This window comes from Pseudophryne corroboree, chromosome 3 (genome assembly GCF_028390025.1).
Source record: "Pseudophryne corroboree isolate aPseCor3 chromosome 3, aPseCor3.hap2, whole genome shotgun sequence".
NCBI classification, from domain to species: domain Eukaryota; kingdom Metazoa; phylum Chordata; class Amphibia; order Anura; family Myobatrachidae; genus Pseudophryne; species Pseudophryne corroboree.
Genome location: NC_086446.1, coordinates 449,622,115 through 449,639,997, shown reverse-complemented (window position 1 = coordinate 449,639,997; position 17,883 = coordinate 449,622,115). Strand labels below are relative to the sequence as shown.

At 45.8% G+C, this 17,883-nt stretch overlaps 1 protein-coding gene and 1 long non-coding RNA gene across 2 annotated transcripts in view; both read right to left on the bottom strand.

The window, feature by feature from the left end:
- Window positions 1-171: 171 nt before the first annotated feature.
- On the bottom strand, window positions 172-655 carry LOC135055933 (uncharacterized). Its single transcript, XR_010243852.1, has 2 exons — window positions 562-655; window positions 172-307 (listed from the first exon to the last, which is right to left on the bottom strand). It is a non-coding gene; the product is annotated as an uncharacterized LOC135055933 (long non-coding RNA).
- A 4,499-nt stretch (window positions 656-5,154) lies between these two features.
- The window catches only part of LOC135055930 (protein-glutamine gamma-glutamyltransferase 6-like), a 75,374-nt gene continuing 62,645 nt past the window's right edge, over window positions 5,155-17,883 (bottom strand). The window contains exons 9-12 of the mRNA XM_063960533.1: window positions 15,689-16,030; window positions 14,616-14,773; window positions 12,360-12,493; window positions 5,155-5,569 (exon numbers count right to left, since the gene is read on the bottom strand). Coding sequence (XP_063816603.1) covers window positions 5,422-5,569; window positions 12,360-12,493; window positions 14,616-14,773; window positions 15,689-16,030 — 782 coding nt within the window. The 3' untranslated portion in view covers window positions 5,155-5,421. The remainder of the gene's footprint in view (window positions 5,570-12,359; window positions 12,494-14,615; window positions 14,774-15,688; window positions 16,031-17,883) is intronic.

Here is a 17,883-nt window from a genome sequence, read left to right as displayed (position 1 = left end):
CTGGGAGGAATTCCTCCCTCTGAAACTCACATAGGTTATGCATAATACAACATGCTGCAACAATGTTAGGCATGATATTAATGTCTACATCATTGCGCTTCATAAGACAGCGCCAACGTCCTTTTAATCGTCCAAAGGCATTTTCGACCACCATTCTTGCTGAGCTCAGGGTGTGCGTATAAGTAATTTGATTGGAGCTCAGCTGGACATGTTGGGTGAACCCCTTCATGAGCCATCGTCGTAACGGGTAGGCGGCATCACCAATTATGTGTACCGGGATCTCCACTCCATCCACAAATTTTGATTTCTAGTAGGAATATAGATAAAAAAATGTACGTTAGCACCAAGAAATTGGAATACAAATATGAGCAGACTCCTCCGTGATGGGCAGGCTGGTGGGCACATAGGAAGCATGTTTGAAGGTAACGCCAACTAATTGGTCCCAATGTAAATTAAATTGCATTCATCTATTACCTGCTTGATTCATGAACATTGCGTCATTTTAACACATCTTTTCTTGGGCATGTTTTCAAAAGTATTAAAATTATTAAACAAAATCACCTCTCTTGGAAAAAGGTAGCCCCCTTGCTTGTCCTCTGCTACCCGGTACAGATCAGAGTTTGCAAGCACTCGAGCATCATGTGACCTTCCCGGCCACCCTATGAATACGTCTGTGAAACTAATATAAAAATATATATTAAGTTGTAAATTAATTATAAACAATTAGCATTAAGAAAACACAATGATAAGAACATTACCAATACTTATGATCCACCACAGCTTGCAAAACAATGGAATGCCATCCCTTTCTGTTGTAGTAGTCGGCAGGATTATCATGAGGTGCGATTATAGGGATGTGGGTACCATCAATTGCACCTGCACACTGCGGATATCCAGACTCCACAAATCCCAATATTGTTTTATCCAAACGCTGGCCATGCGGAAGAGAAATAAATCTGTGGTATAGGTTGTCCACCAATGCTCTGGTCACCTCATGTACAATGGTGCAAACGGTAGATAACCCCACACCAAACAGGCAAGCAATTGTGCGATATTCACCTGGAGTGGCATACCACCACAATGCTATAGCTAGCCTCCTGCTTGGCTCTATTGGTGACCTGAAGTTTGTGGTCTGTCTAGAGAGTGCTGGGGACATTAAATCCAAAAGATAGTGGAATGTGTGACGTGACATTCTGAAGTGACACTTCCACTGAACATCCTGAAAGTTCAGCACACTTTGCATAAAAACTTGCCCATGCTGCCGTTCTCTAGACCACAATTTTCGTTGAGTAGTGAGGTTAAGGTTGAGTATGGTGATCACAGAAGCAGATATAAACGATCTCCTCCTGCGCAGGTATTGCCGGCGACGAATGGCGGTGTCTCTCAAATACTGCAGCCTCCTCCTCCTCATAACATAGCTGCTGAACAAGCTACAGAATGTGAGAAGCTCAAATATCCTCTCACAGGCTGAATCCAAGAGCAGTACAGCTGAGACTATCACAAAGTCTATAGAGACATGTGCTGTGTCGGCCATGATTGCTGCACTACTGAGCACTCCCCAGCCCCTCCTTGTAATACCTTTCAAACCTCATCAATAGGAGACAGAAAAGTCCATTTCTAATGACATCACAAATGTTTTCAAAGGGTGAACCGGGTTCGGTGTGAAAGGCACCAACCCGGGAATAACCCGGTAATAACACGGCTCCAAACTGCGATGTGAAAGGGGTATAGCGTGTTCAGACCCGGGTCGGAAGGGTGTTCAAAAGCCGGTTCTTTACCGGGTTAGCGATGTGAAAGCGGTATAATTGATAAGAAAGGTGTTTCAACTCAGGTGATTGCAATCATAATTTAAGAGGGTAGTCCCGGAAGAGAGCATGGTGTCCCTCCTGGAATGGGTCATGTTGGGATGTATGGATTGTGTATATTAAATTTAGCCCAATGGTGTATATTAGATTTAAACTAATAGTTTAACAATGCCTGGGTACTGTTTATAGCTCCACCTAATTGAAAGACAACTATTTTATAAAATGTTCTTGAAGTGGAACAAAGACAACTTAAACAACCTTAAAATACACATAGAAAATTAAAATCTATAGTTTATCTTGTCACATGCAAAAATAGCATCAGCCTCGTACTACTTACACACTGGGACACGACTCAGGAGGACTCTGTGTGTGTGTGTGTGTGTGTGTGTTTGTCTCTCTCTCTCTAGACCCTCAATAGATAACAGGTTACACAGGACTCAGACATCCAGGTGTGGATCCCACCCTGTATCACTTACAGCCAGTGTCGGACTGGGGCATAAAGGGGTTCACTACGATATGCCGGCGGTCGGGCTCCCGGACAGTGTGGCGAGCGCAAATGAGCCCCTTGCGGGCTCGCTGCGCGCCACACTATTTTATTCTCCCTCCAGGGGGGTCGTGGACCCCCACGAGGGAGAATAAGTGTCGGTATGCCGGCTGTCGGGCTCCCGGCACCGGTATGCTGGTCGCCGGGAGCCCGACCGCCGGCATACTGAAGACCACCCGCATAAAGGCCCAACGGGGAAATGCAGTGGTAGGGGCCCGTGTTTAGGGGTGTGGCCAGTCTCCAGAGGGGGTGTAGTCAGCCACCATATTAGTTTGCCTAATCAGTAGAGAGTGCATGAGCTGGGGTCTTACATAAATATATATAAATGACTGATAGCACATACATGATAATGCAGGGCCGTAACTAGGTGTGGGCAGACGGTGCCTTGCCCACAGCACATTTGCCCTGTGGGCACACCGTCCGCATCCACCCCAACTGGCTGCCTTTGTACTGTATGTGCAGGACAACTGTAGCGCAGTCCCTTGCATACATTACAGGATGTAGCGCCTCTCCCCAGTGTGCTCAGCCCTCATGCTGGTAGCAGGCAGGGGATGAGGATGAGATTGACGGTGGGCAGCAGTGGACACGGGTGAGAAGAGCAGCGGGGATGATGGGGCGGAGATGAGCCGGAGGAGCAGACACAGGATCCAGTGGCGAGTGAGTAGCAGGGCAAGCGGGCTACATGCTTGTACGCAAGTGACATCCCCACCGCCCCCTCTGAGTCCGCGCACGCTAACCCTGTCACTTGTTTTGTTTGACGTTGCACCAGCCCTTCCCACCTGCTTGTCTTTTTGCACCTGCACCACCGCCGTCAGCGAGGAGCCCAGCCAGCAGTTAGGAGTGTTCTGTGGCCAGCCTCTTGCTGGGTACGAGACAATGTCTGTGACAGACTGCAGCAGTCCCCTTCAGCCCCACCACTGTGCTCAGATGTCCCTACAGACAATACAGACAGACACCCTTGCTCTGGTGAGTCCCGCCAGGGTCCTGGCATCCATATCACTGTTTCTCTGTCCAGTCTGCAGTTTTGAGATATATATATATGTAGAACAGAATAAAGCGGCACTCTGAGTCTGTCAAATGTCAAATATATTTCACACAAAAAGTGATCCGACGTTTCGGCGTCCAAGCGCCCCTTTGTCAAGGTGAACAATGTATATATATCATACACACATACAAATATATATGTGTGTGTGTATATGTATGTGTGTCAAGGAGGGGAGGGGGGGCAAGGGTGGTAGTGGTGGTGGAGGACCCGGCGATATCTGTGTACGTGCCCCAAGATTTTTGTTGCCAGCCCTGTTCTCTCACAGCTGCTTCTCTCCTCTCCCCGCGCGTAGCTGGCAGCCGCCGGGAAGGAGCGATCATCACTGCCCCTTTTCTGCTGAAGCTGCACCTACTTGTTTGCCCCCAGCTCTGCACAAATCAGGGGGAGCCGCTCCTCAGATCCGCCTACTTTCTGTACAGGGCTCAATGGAGGGACCGGAGCTTGTCTAAATGCTCCGTCAGCATTTATTACCAGTTCCACCTGGATGCGGCTCCCACACCGGCGTAACCAACGGGACTCTCGCAGCACAGTCCCTTCCTTCTGCGGCCACCACAGAGCAGCCACTGGTCAGTCACCCTTCTTACTTTGAGATGCGCTGCTCTCTCCCGCCCACGGTGCACTTATTCTACAGCTGCTGTCACTGGCTACTCCACAGCTGCAGTGGGGAGAGTGGCGCAAAGGGGGGGGGGACCCCTGCAGAGTGACTCTACCTGCCTAATGTGTAAAAAGGGGGCCTCTACTGCCGTAATGTGTAAAAAGGGGGACTCTACCTGCTGTACTGTGTAAAAGGGGACTCTACCTGCCGTAATGTGTAAAAGGGGTCTCTACCTGGAGTAATGTGTAAAAGGGGACTCTACCTGCCGTACTGTGTAAAAGGGGACTCTACCTGCAGTAATGTTTAAAATGGGGCTCTACCTAGAGTAATGTGTGACAGGGGCTCTACCTTGCGTAGTTTGTGACAGGGGCTCTACCTGGTGTAATGAGTGTAAGTGGCGCTACTGTGCGGTGTAATTAGAATAATGGAGACTACTGTACAGTGTAATATGAATTGGTATTATTTTGTAGCCATGCCCCTTCCCCATTAAGCCACGCCCCTATATTTTTGCCACGCACCTATGCCGCACACTGGTACTATTTTAAATATGGGGGGGGCCGATATGTTTCTTGCACATAGTGTTAAAATGTCTAGTTATGGTACTGTGATAATGTACCAGATTAAAACCAGAATGCACTATAAAAAATACTCCACAGACCAGTGCAGTATAAGGTAACATAGGTATAATGTATAACTTAAGTGCACAGTCTGGACCCTCATCCCTAGAAGAGGAGGAGGGGGCCCAGACAGTAGGGCCCACCGGCTGTTTCCCCTGTATTCCTGTGGGCCAGTCCAACCCTGCTTACAGCTCTCTCCACCCACCTATATCTCGTCTGGTTGGGAAGCTACGTCGATAATTCATGAAATCCGATACTCCTGTGTCTCTGTCTGCACTGCATACTGTCCTGCTCGCATTCTGGCTGTCTGGTTCTGCTGCTGCATAAGAGGGAAAGCTAGTGATGTCAGTGTGCTCTGGCCCCTTAATCTGGCTATGCTCTGACCCATCGGCTGTTGTCACACAGCATAGCTGCAACCATGCCAATTCACTGCAGTCTCTGGTCCCTGTAGACCTGCTGAGAGCGCTATCTATATAATTACGTAAGCCATGTGTATTTATACTGGAGATTTACAGTATGTTTGCATTACAGACAGTATTTGGCAGATGTTAGCGTTTATAACGTTTATAATTTAATAGACTGTTCACATCTGTTATTTTCAGTTGATTTAACAATGCGCAATTAATGCAGGCATGCTGCGTATATTGACTTATTATGGCAAAGAGATAAGATAATAAAAAGTGTATAAATAAGCAAAAAAATAACAACAACCCACAAAAACAAACATACAAACAAATAAAAAACAACAAAAAGCACTGCAAAATGCAAGTAGAAAATGTTACAAGTTATACTGTCCGCCTCCTGAGTGAGATGGTTTAGGATTCTTTAACCTGGATGATCTTGAAGCCTTTGATGGTAACAATTCTGTGACAGATGACTACAATTTGCAGCTGCTTCGATCCTTTCATATAAGGTGTAAACTCAATTGTCATCGTTGCCTCCTCATTGGGCTTCACTGAAATTCTATGAGAAAAAGAAAATACATTTAATTTTGCTGCATTAGTATATATCAAACTAACTTCATAATGACAGTGATTCTGAGCTACGACATCTATACACAACTATACACTGTATTTGTAATTTCCTTCTACAGTGATATACACAGAATGGTAGTTGCTCAAATCAATTTATTGGTGCATGTAAGGGATAAATTAATCTAGACTAGAAAAAAACAAATAAACAAACAATTCCCCCAGCACACCATACTTAACTAGCAAAAGAGACATGCATCCTACATGATAACAGCAATTCAGAGATCTCAGTTGCATAGATTTACAAACATATGGTAAGCCACCAGCCACGGCAACACTACATGATAATAGCTCCTGTTTTGAGTCATACATTTCTGTATTTCTAAATTGAGAGCCAAGAAACCAGGAGGCACCCCAAGTTCATCCAATGTGGCACTAAAAGGATCGGCATATCCTCCAACTACTGATCCCATCCATGCCTCTCACAACAGTGATACACATTATGGTAGTTGCTCAAATCAATTATATTGCTCCATCCCAGGTGCATGTAAGGTAGGGGTTAATCTAGACTAAAGAAAAAATACCTGCTACACAGGGCCGGTGCAAGGTTTCTCAGCACCCTAGGCAAGTATTCAGCAGGCCCCCCCCCCCCCCCCCCCCCCACCCGCCAAAATACCGAGCCCTCAGGCAAAATTTAGAGATAGGATATTAGGGTTGTTTTAGCAGTTTGTGTTAAGGCAGAGGATCCCAAACGCGGTCCTCGAGGCACCCCAACAGTCCAGGTGTTAGGTATATCCATGGCTCAGCACAGATGGTTAAATCAAATTCACTTAGGTGCTAATTAAGTCACCTCTGGCCAAGCAGGCCTTCAGTGTAGTTTACCACACCTTATACACATTTTGCACCACAATAGTAGGACCCCTTATACTTTCTAGTACTGGTGCCCCTTTCACATTATACCACACACTTTGAGCCAAAAATCACATTATAGCACCCAGTATGAGCCGAAATTCACAATATAGCACACAGTATGAGCCGAAATTCACAATATAGCACACAGTATGAGCCGAAATTCACATTATAGCACACGGTATGAGCCGAAATTCACATCATAGCACACTGTATGAGCCGAAAATCACATTATAGCACACGGTATGAGCCGAAAATCACATTATAGTACACGGTATGAGCCGAAAATCACATTATAGCACACAGTATGAGCCGAAATTCACAATATAGCACACAGTATGAGACGAAAATCACATTATAGCACACAGTATGAGACGAAATTCACTTTATAGCACACAGTATGAGCCGAAAATCACATTTTAGCACACAGTATGAGCCGAAAATCACATTATAGCACACAGTATGAGCCGAAATTCACTTTATAGCACACAGTATGAGCCGAAAATCACATTATAGCACACAGTATGAGACGAAATTCACATTATGCCATATGGAATGAGCCGAAATTCACATTATGCCACACACATAGCCACATATCTACATACTCACAGCCACATACAGTATACACACATGCATATATATATTTACACACACAGCCACATTTTCACACATACACTGTCCCTACCCTGACACTCTCCTCCATCAGTTACCCTCTGCTCACCAGTTGCCAGGGGTGTCAGCATACGGAAGCCAGGCAGCTGTGCTGTGGAGCGGGAGCCGGCCACCGGAGTTGTTATCAAAGAAAGAGAAAGCCGGGCAGCGGAGCTGTCAGGGGTGCAGGAGCCGAAGCCTTCGCGTAATCATGCTGCATGCGGGAGCTGAACATTGCAGCCGCACTTGTCAGGGCTCAGGGCCGGGTGCCGGGCACTGTACTATTTCAAATCTGCCGCGGACCAGCAGCCAATCAGGAGCTGCTGCTACTGATTGGCTGCCGGTCTGCGGCAGATTTGAAATAGTAATGCCGCGGTCAACTTGCTGCGGCAGGGGACAGTGTTCGAAGAAGTGCCGGTATACCAAACCAAGCATACCGGCCCACTTCAGGCACTGTATATATATATATATATATATATATATATATATATATAGAACAGAATTGAAACTGTGGCAGTCGGAGTCGTTTAAAACGAGCAAAGTGTAGTCAAAAAAATGTACATCACATAGTCCAACGTTTTGGGGTGTCTAACTCCTTTTTCACACCTTGACAAAGGGGTTAGGCATCCCGGAATGTTGGACTATGTGATGTACATTTTTTTGACTATACTTTGTTCGTTTTAAAACGACTCTGAGTGCCGCAGTGTCAATTCAATATACTATCTTCCTCACTGAGGGCACCGGGGCCAATCAACATCTAAAACGGAGTGCCGGGCTAATTGTAAAAAAAAAAAAATATATATATATAGCTTACTCCTAACCCTAACCACCCCCTTTCTGCAGCCAAAACCTCCACAGGTGTGCCTATTGCCTAACCCTCCCCCCACAGCCTACACTTAACCTAAACGTCCCACACCACGGCGGTCACGGTGTGAGAGCTCAATCCCGGCTGCACGGAGGACACAGGTGCAGGCCAGGGAGAGCAGACGCCGGACGCTGCCAGGAAGCAATGTATGGCGCGGCGATTGGCTGTCCCTCCCTGCACTGCTACTGAGTTCCGAGGTGAGGACAGGCGGAGGGAGGCGTACGGAGGGCGGGGGTGGGGAAGCCCTCTCCACGTCGGGTGAAGGTACCGCCGAACTCCTCCTCCCCCCTGTCTCGAGCAGCTTTGTTTTCTCCGGCGCAAGAGGGGGAGGTTGTAATAGCTTATCTGACACCGTGTTAACGGGTAGCGCCGTAGCGGTTGTCTGACATCCCAATTTTTTTATTTTTTTTTGCTGCACCCAGCGCCGCCTTTCAAGTGCTGCCGCCCATAGGCAGCTGCCTAAAGCTGCCTAATGGTGGCGCCGGCCCTGCTGCTACAGTTGGGAACCTCCACTCCTGAGGTCCTCTTTGGAGGGTTTCTATCTATGGGTCTTATTCCTGTCTTTCTACTTCCCACCTGCAGATGTCACATGTGCTCCACAGCATTTCATCATATGTTATGCATAGACATAAAATTAGTCTTACAGCAGAGATGGATAATAATAATTAAAGTATGAACAGAAAATAATTTTAAACTCACTAGTATTTATCTCTGCTATTTGTAAATGAGAAATAAAACAAATCCCCAGTAGTCCACGCCTTTAACTGTGTAAAATGATATCCTAATATCTTCAGTTATTAAGTTAGGGCTACAAAGATGTTTTACTGGTTCAGCACTAGAAGAAGAAAAAACTTCCTGTGTTTTTTGTTTTAATTAACTTTTCCACCAGCGTTGGCAGGGGCCGCCATTAGGACATGGTGTAGAGGTGCCCCGCGATATGGGCGCTGTACACACTGCAGAGTGCGTGTGCCACTAAAGCAGCGCTACTGGCCGCAGGGTGTCATTCAAGGCACCATGCTAACTAGATGAAGGGGCCGTGCAACAGCAATAGTCCCTCCACCAAGGACGCTAGGCAAAGTCACTGATCACACACCCCTCCCTACGGCATTGATTTCCACCAACAATTACCAAAGATGTCCTGAAGAAGTGACCACTTAAACAATAGTATAATCAACTGAAGTTCATGTGTGGCAATTTAACTGTAGTATTGCTCATGTAGCAGAGTACATAGTATTATTATTATTATTATCACCAGTTACTTATAGCACAAATATTCAGAGAATATCTGGCCATTCACATTACTCCCTGCCAGTGTGGAGCTCATGATCGCGGGCTGAAGCAGATTCCTCTATGTGTGTCCACACTGCTGGTGCTATGATCTCCCCCTCGCTCTGTCCCTCCTCCAGTCTCCAAGCACATTGCACTGCTGCCTGCTCATGTACCCACTTCCCATAGACACTTGTAAGGGGTTTATTTAATTCCTCCTTTAATTTCTCCAGTATAATCTTAAACATATATACACAGTGTGTATGTATATATATATATATATATATATATATACACACACACACATGTATATATATATATATATACATACATATACACATATATACAAAGTCCATAGCAGCCAGCCGGCACTCCCATATAAAACTCCAACTGGTCTCCGTGCTCAGGTGCAAAAATTCCATACACGTACCCAATAACCACGGCACTGGAGACCGGGGCTGCAATCAGAAATGATGGGGCCCGGTACTGGCAAAATAGGCAGGACCCCCCCCTCCAGCCTCCCCAAATAAAATAAATAATAATAATTTAAAAAAAATTAAATTAAAAAAAATTATATATATATATATATATATATATATACACAGTATATACACAGTATAAAAAAAAGAAGAAAATTTCTATGTCCCCATAGTTTTGTCCCCAGCACCATATTATGCATCCCACACAGTAATGCCCCAATACCTGCTCATTGGGGTACTGCTTGTTGTCAGGTGTTCTGCTCGTCTTCGTCCTCCCCCCTGCAGCCGCTGCTGCAGACTGTTCGTCAGCCTGCGTCAGGTAAAACTATTGAAACTGTCTCTTCCAAAATGGCCGCCTCCTCGAAGGAGACAGTTATTAAAGATACTAGAGCCTCCACTACTATCTTTAATAACTGTCTCCTCTCAGGCGGCAGCCAGGAGGACGGACAACGGGGGGCGGGCAGCAGCATGAGCGGCTCGGGCCCTCCCCTTTCTATTAGAGAGGCTGGGCCCGGGACAGCTGTTTCTGGAGCACCCCGCTGATGGCGGGCATGCTGGAGACTGTGATAAAGCTGAAAAACACTTCTAATACAAGTGTTTTTCAGCTTTATCACAGTCTCCAGTGCCGTGTTTATTGGGTACGTGTGTGTATATATATATATATATATATATATATATAAACACACCAGACACCAAGATCTTGACAAAGGTCCATGTGGGGAACAAACTATCAACTATCAACATGCTTCTCAATTCATTTACTTGAATAAACTGCAAATCTTCTTAAGTATGGTGAGTGCACCCCTGCTTTCTGTGTTTAGTGGACGTGCCTAATCTCCTACTATGGATAGCTACCCCAGCAATTAATACTATGTGGTGTGATGTGGACCTAATGGACTTAAAAAAAAATAAAAAAAAAATATGCATTTGCCCCTGGGCCTGGCTGGATGCAAATGAGAGGGGCTGGCTGGACGCACATGAGGGGGCCGACTGGACGCACAGAAGAGGGGATGGATGAATGGATGGAAGGTGGCTGGCTGGACGCACATGGGTGGAGGGGGCTTTATGGAAGCACAGGAGCGGGCCTGGCTACACGCACATGAGGGGGCCTGGCTGGACGCACATGAGGGGGCCTGGCTGGACGCACATGAGGGGGCCTGGCTGGACGCACATGAGGGGGCCTGGCTGCACGCACATGAGGGGGCCTGGCTGCACGCACATGAAGAGGCCTGGCTGGACGCACATGAGGAGGCCTGGCTGGACGCACATGAGGAGGCCTGGCTGGATGATCAGAAGGGGGTCTGGCTTGATGCACATGAGGGGGTCTGACAGGTTTGAGAGCTGTGTGGCTGATAACCAGAGGAAAGCATAGCATGAGGACTAACATTGTACATCAAAGAAAGACACTATCACAGCTAGTATGTATTATCCAAGCCTAAGTAGTCACATAGAGAGGCAACCAAATCCATCTATCTTTAATTTATTGCTATAAGACATAAAGATGGATTGAATTGTAAAAATGTGAAGCCAATGTATCTATCTACATATAAGAGTTCCTGATTTTAATTATATAGCATCAGAAAACTCAATTACAACTGGATGGTGGTTTGGTGATTAGACCCCATTTGCACATAGACCCGGTGATGTCATTGCCTATGTTTAAAAGTTCAATACAGTAAAAAAGTACAAGTCATGCAATTAAGTTCATTGTGCTGCATCTGTGCATACAAGGAGAAAAGAAGTAACATTAAAAAAGTTTTATGTTTGGATTCCAAAATATTTTATGAAAGCTGAACTGGTTCTGGAAGTACTGCTATACCAGAACAATGTATGGAGTCAACAGAACAAGCTTTTCATTCATATCCTTGTTTACAGAATGTTCACAGCTTCTATGGAATGTTCACAGTATTCTACGGAATGTTCACAGTATTCTATGGAATATTCACAGTATTCTACGGAATATTCACAGTATTCTACGGAATATTCACAGTGTCTGCGGTCAACGAACAGCCCCATTGGGGTGGTTTATTGAAGTAACAGTGTGAAGATACAGCCATACTTACAGATTTGCATACACTGGTTTCTAGAATGCAGCAGAGTGGCGTATACAGGTTACTAGCCGGTGACTATACCTGGTTAGCGGTCTGGTCTGCAAACAGTACCAGGGTATGTATGGGTATTGGCAGCCGCTGTAGCGGAGTGGAATCTAGTATATATTGCAGGTCTCCTGAAGCTAAGTGGAAGATGTCTGTTTCCCACTTTGGCGCTCTAACACAGTGACAAGATAGCATGACTCATGCTCAATAGCAGGTTTGGCGTCCATATTGGTTAGGGATTGAAGTGTTACTGTAGGAACCAATGTAAAGTATGCACAGTAGCATTTTCCAACAACAATACATACCTTAATTGACACATCTCTCAACATAGGAGTGCCTTACAAAATGAGTGCCTTTAGCCTGCATAATTAAACATTATAATGTGGAATGGAAAAAACATGTTTTGAGATTTTTCCTTTCATGATAGTTAATATTTTCTTTGAGTTGTATATTTTAAATGTACTTGCAATAAACGTCATACATAGTGTCATTTGCTAGAAGCAGCTTTCTACTCACCTTCGTTTCATCTGCTCTTTAATCAGCCCACTGCCCTCTGCACGCAGCTCACATCCTGTCAGGCTCTCACTGAATGGGTTAAGGAATGTGATTTCCACACTTACTGGATTGTGTAATACAGCCTCCTGGAGAACCTTCAAAGTAGAACCAAATAGAGACTTATAGGTGCAAAAAAGCATAATTGCAATGCAGTGGTAATGATGGGATGGAAGGGGTTCAGTATGATTTCCCGGCGGCTGGGGAATGCCGGCTGCCATTATGCTGGCGGTCGGGTGAGCGCAAAGAGTCCCCTTGCGGGCTCAGTGGCATGCTGAGCTGGCCACAGGTTCTATTCCTACTTTATGGGTGTTGTGGACACCGACGAGTGGGAATAGTCCTGTTGCACCAGTATTCTGGCTGCCGGCATTGCCAGTTGTTGCGATTCCCGCGTCAGTATCCTGACCGCCAGGATCCCCACAGCCGCCAAATTAAGCGTATAACAATAGAAGTAGGCATGATCAATATAAGGGGTTTAATATAGGAGATATTGTGCTCCCTACTGTAAATATAATGTGCAATGTTACCTGCTCTTTTTTGCTCTCAACTCAGAATTGTTCTCTATGACTGGTTAACATTAACCCTGACAGAGTGACATTCATCCATTGTACAATGATGACATTGCTCAGTGGTGATAACAATTTTACAGACTGAATAACAATGAAGAATGTGGGAGGAAAGGATCAATCTTGCAGCAGCTGGGAAAAATATCTCTATCTTCAACATGTTCTTATATCAGAAGAGAACATTTTCTCTCACATATAATAATATACCTATTAAAGTCATAGATTATTACAAAATTGACTAAGGGTTTTTTCCAGAGATGAACGCAGATGGCTGCATAATCAGCCAGATCTGCTTTCATCTCTGCACATGCTGGGGGCCACCAAGCACAGGGCAAGGCCACCCAGCATGTGTAAGGCCGCCTCCCGATGCGTTCGTAATTAAATTGTGAATGCATCAGATCTAAGGTTGACCCCTGGCAGCACAGCGTGGCTGCGCTATCAGGCGGTAGCGGGCATTTTTTTTAGGAGCGGCTGCATGTGATGTCATGCAGCTGCCCTTAAAACGGTCACGGCCCGGCTCCGTTCGCCCTGTCTCACCCCCCCCCAATTCCACGTTAGCACCCCAAAAACGCCTGCTGCTGTCAATCACATTGTGGTCGCATCCCCAATGTGTGCAGCCACGCCGCCGAAATGCGTCAAACTCCACTGCGAGCTATATTAGCGGCAGGGTCTGGATGACCCTTTAAGTGCTTATGTCATGTTTGTTTGCAAATGCAATTTTCTAGGCTACGGAGATGTAATGTTAGCAAGTGAAGCTACCGCCAAGGAATGAAAAGAGACGTCACTAAAGCCATCAAAAACTCATTCGCAATTGCATACACATTAGCAGCCCATATGCAAAAACGGTGAACATGGGGGCCAAGGGTTGGTCTATAGCTGCACAGACTGGAGACAGCAGTAGTGATTCAGATGCCATGTTTTTGAACGTATGAGCTTGCAGCTGATGGCAGATACACATCCGAAGAATTTCCATGACACGCCTGCATTTTCCCAACCACTCCCCAAAACCTCCAAACAGTCACTTACTTCAATCACTTTTCCATGAAATCCTCATTGCGAGAAAGATTGAGGTGGCTCCTTTTGAGCATGCGCATTGTGATCGCAGCACATGTGTTATCTGCCAATAACCGCCTTGTTACGTGTTAACCGGCCACTGCGTACAAAGATCTATTATTTTCTAATTTCCTAACTTGTTTTTTGCCATATCCCTGTTTTAAAAGCAATTGTGCTGGTAGTGGGGCTTTCCACCACAAGGAATATAACATAAATTGGGATGTAGTTGGCATCCCAACGTATAGGATGCCAGCGGTCAGAAGACCGGCACCAGACTCAAAATACCCATTAGAATGCCAACACTGAAATTCTGATAGTCGACATCCTGAACGTAAATATGCTGAGGAGGATTAGGTTTAGGCTGCGGCGGAAAGGTTAGGGTTTGGAGAGGGTTAGAATACTTACCTTCTAGCTGCCGGGATTCTGACTTTTTTAAAGTAGCAATCACTTACAAGGCAAAACCATCGCCCCTTTAAAAAAAAAAAAAGAGTTCGGCCGGCATCCTGCTCAGCAGTCGGACTCGGATGGCATTACATTCCGCCGCTGATGTTTACACCATTGCAACTCAAATAGATAAATAAAAAAAAAAAAGGTTGCATACCTTGATGTTGAGCGAGGGACTTTTTAATGTAATGACTTTGGTTAGGAGCAGTTTCTCCATGCCCTCTATTTTACACAGAGCTGTCATTTCAACCACTTTATCATCCATCAGAGTTTTTATGTATTGGCTGTATGGGATCTTGAATGGGATTTCTTTTTCTGAAATAACATTACATGCTTTTCTTAAATATCATATTATTGGTTTACTATAAGAATTTATTTAACTTTAGCCATGTACCACAAACGGTGTTCTTAACCTTTTTAAACCATGACCCAGAATTTCTCAATCAATCTACATATTTCATGTAACAGTATATTATTGTTAAAGAACTACATAATGACAAGTTACATTTATACCCTTACTACCAGACCTATATTACCAGGTTAGTGGAAAAACGTCCCCGATTTGAAGATCAGTGCCAGATGCTGCCCCTGCCCCACCATCCCTCCCCACAAACACACACAAATGGTGGGCTGGGAGCCAGGGTCGTACTGGCCCACAGGGGTACAGGGAAAACCTCCGGTGGGCCCCACTGCCTGAGGACCCACTCCTTCCTTTAGGGATCAGGTTCCAGACTGTGCACTTGTATTATACATGGTAGATATGTTACATTATACTGCACAGGACAATTGTGTATTTCAAACCTCTGTGGAGGCTGGCCACACCCCTAAGTATGGTCCCCTATTACTGCATTCCCCCAGTGGGCCCTTCTTGCCACAGTCTGACACTGCTGGGACCGACATCGCAAGACCCATTCAGCACATGTACAGAACGGGTCTTGCGTCTGCATAATCCCCCAAACATCGTATCTGTACGCAAACTATTGGATTTGCATACAAATATGAATCAGGTCTAGTACAGTCTATAGTGTAGCTCAGAAACAAGTGCAGAGATGCAGTGGACCCATACACATAATTTATTTAAAATCAATGAGACACAGGAAAAAAAAAAAAACATCTTTATAAGTAAATGGAAATTCAATGCAATTTTATTAGTGTAACATCTACTAATTGTTGAAACACTACTGTGCTTAATCTAATATTATTGAGCAATAATGTCTGCAAACTTGTTACCTTCCTTAGAATCCATAGAGACAGATATGGAGTCACTCAAAATATTCCTCATTAGTTGTCTGGTATAACCAGTTGTGTTGGCATTAAAATGGATCACTATGTTCTTGGTGGCTGATGATGTGTTAGAGAGGACCAATATTGCATCAATATCTTGGCCAACCATTGGTGCATCTAATTCTTTGTACTTTCCATATATGCTCTGTCTATTCACCGGCTTTGCTCTTGCCACCCTAACCGCCATGTTAGTCGCTCCTGTGCCTACTTCATCTTCACCCCCAATAGTTCTCCGGCCAAACAGTTGGAGGAGGGCATTGTGGAATACTTCTCTCTCCTCTGCAGTGCCTGTCAGATATATAACGAGAATGCATTTGAAAACAAGGTAACTATTTCAAATAATGGCTCAACTACACTGGTATTGCATGCAGTTTGTGTACGCATCAATATGGGATCCGGTCTGAAGATCGACATTGTCTAGGTTGACAATGTTTAGGTCGACAGTCACTAGGCCGACAAAGTCTGAAGGGCGACAGGGTTTCTGGGTCGACATGTGCTAGGTCGACAGGTCAAAAGGTCGACATGAGTTTTTCACATTTTTCTTTTTTTGAACTTTTTCATACTTTACGATCCACGTGGACTACGATTGGAATGGTAATCTGTGCAGAGCAAAGTGAGGCACCTTGCCCGAAGCATGGCGAGCGAAGCAAGCCATGCGGGGGACAAGGTGCACTAATTGGGCTTCCCAGTCATTGTACGGAGAAAATGACACACACAAAAAAACGAAAAACCTGTCGACCTAGCACATGTCGACCTAGAAACCCTGTCAACCTAGTGACTGTCGACCTATAGTGGTCGACCTAAACATTGTCGACCTAGACACTCTCGATTTGATGACCCACACTGATCAGTATATGTGTGAAAATCAGTATTATGTGCGGTTTGCATGTGTACAAAGTCACTAATGGTTGAGTGTCAGTAGAAGATGTGCGAATAGTACCTGTCTTCCTGTACGTCTTCGTACGTCTCAACCAGGGGCGTCAGAGCGTTTTTAGGTTGGGTGGGCAAGATATAATCTCATTTTGGCGCCCCTAAATTGCTGAATCTCTAAAGGCCAGATCCACATGAAATACATTGAGAAGGCCAGATCCACACTAAGGAGGTCATTCAGATCTGATTGCTACTGTGCGTTTTTGCACAGCGGGCAATCAGGTACTAACTGCGCATACGTATGCACCGCAATGCGCACGCGCGTCGGACAGCAACAAAGGGCATCGCTGGTCAGTGAGGGGAAGGTGCGAAAAATTCGTTGGCACAGGTGTTCGCAAGGTGATTGACAGGAGGAGGCCGTTTGTGGGTGTAACTGACCAATTACTGGGAGTGTCTGGAAACTTGCAGGCGTGCCCAAGCGTTTTTAAGGAGGGTGTCTGACGTCAGCTCCGGACCCGATCAGCCTGGTGTAAACGCACTGTAGGAGTAAGTCCTGGGCTGCGTACAGACTGCACAAAGTGGATTTTAGTGGATTTTTGCAGCTCAGCGTACACATGCAATCGCACACCTGCAAGGCGAATTTACACTCCCCCTGGAGGTGGCGACTATTTGAACACAGAACAGCAAAATTAGCACTTCCGCTCACTCATGTCACTCTAGTTTCCCACCACGTGCCCCATGTAGCAGGGAGAGTAGATCAAGCACTAGTAGAAACATAGAAACATAGAATTTGACGGCAGATAAGAACCAAATGGCCCATCCAGTCTGCCCTTCAGGGTTACAGTATTAGGGATAGGATATAGTAGTGACCAGTGCAGTGCGGACATCGAGGTGACTGATAGTAGTGGCCATGGGAGCTACATGAAGGGCCAGGGCAGGGATGCTGAGGGGGAGTTACAGGGAGGGTGAGGGCATGGATGCTGACAGAGAGTTAGAATATGTGTGAGGAGCACTAAAGGGGGGGGGAGTTACAGGGAGAGTGAGGGAAGGGGCACTGGGAGGGAGCTACATGGAGGGTGAGGGCTGGGATGCTGAGGGGGGAGTTGCAGGGAGGGTGAGAGTAGGGATGCTGGGGGAGGAGTTAGAAGGAGGGTGAGTGCACACTGAGGGGGAGCTACATGGAGGGTGAGGGCAGGGATGCTGTTGGGGAGCTACGTGGAGGGTGAGGGCAGGGACGCTGATGGGTAGTTACATGGAGGGTGAGGGCAGGA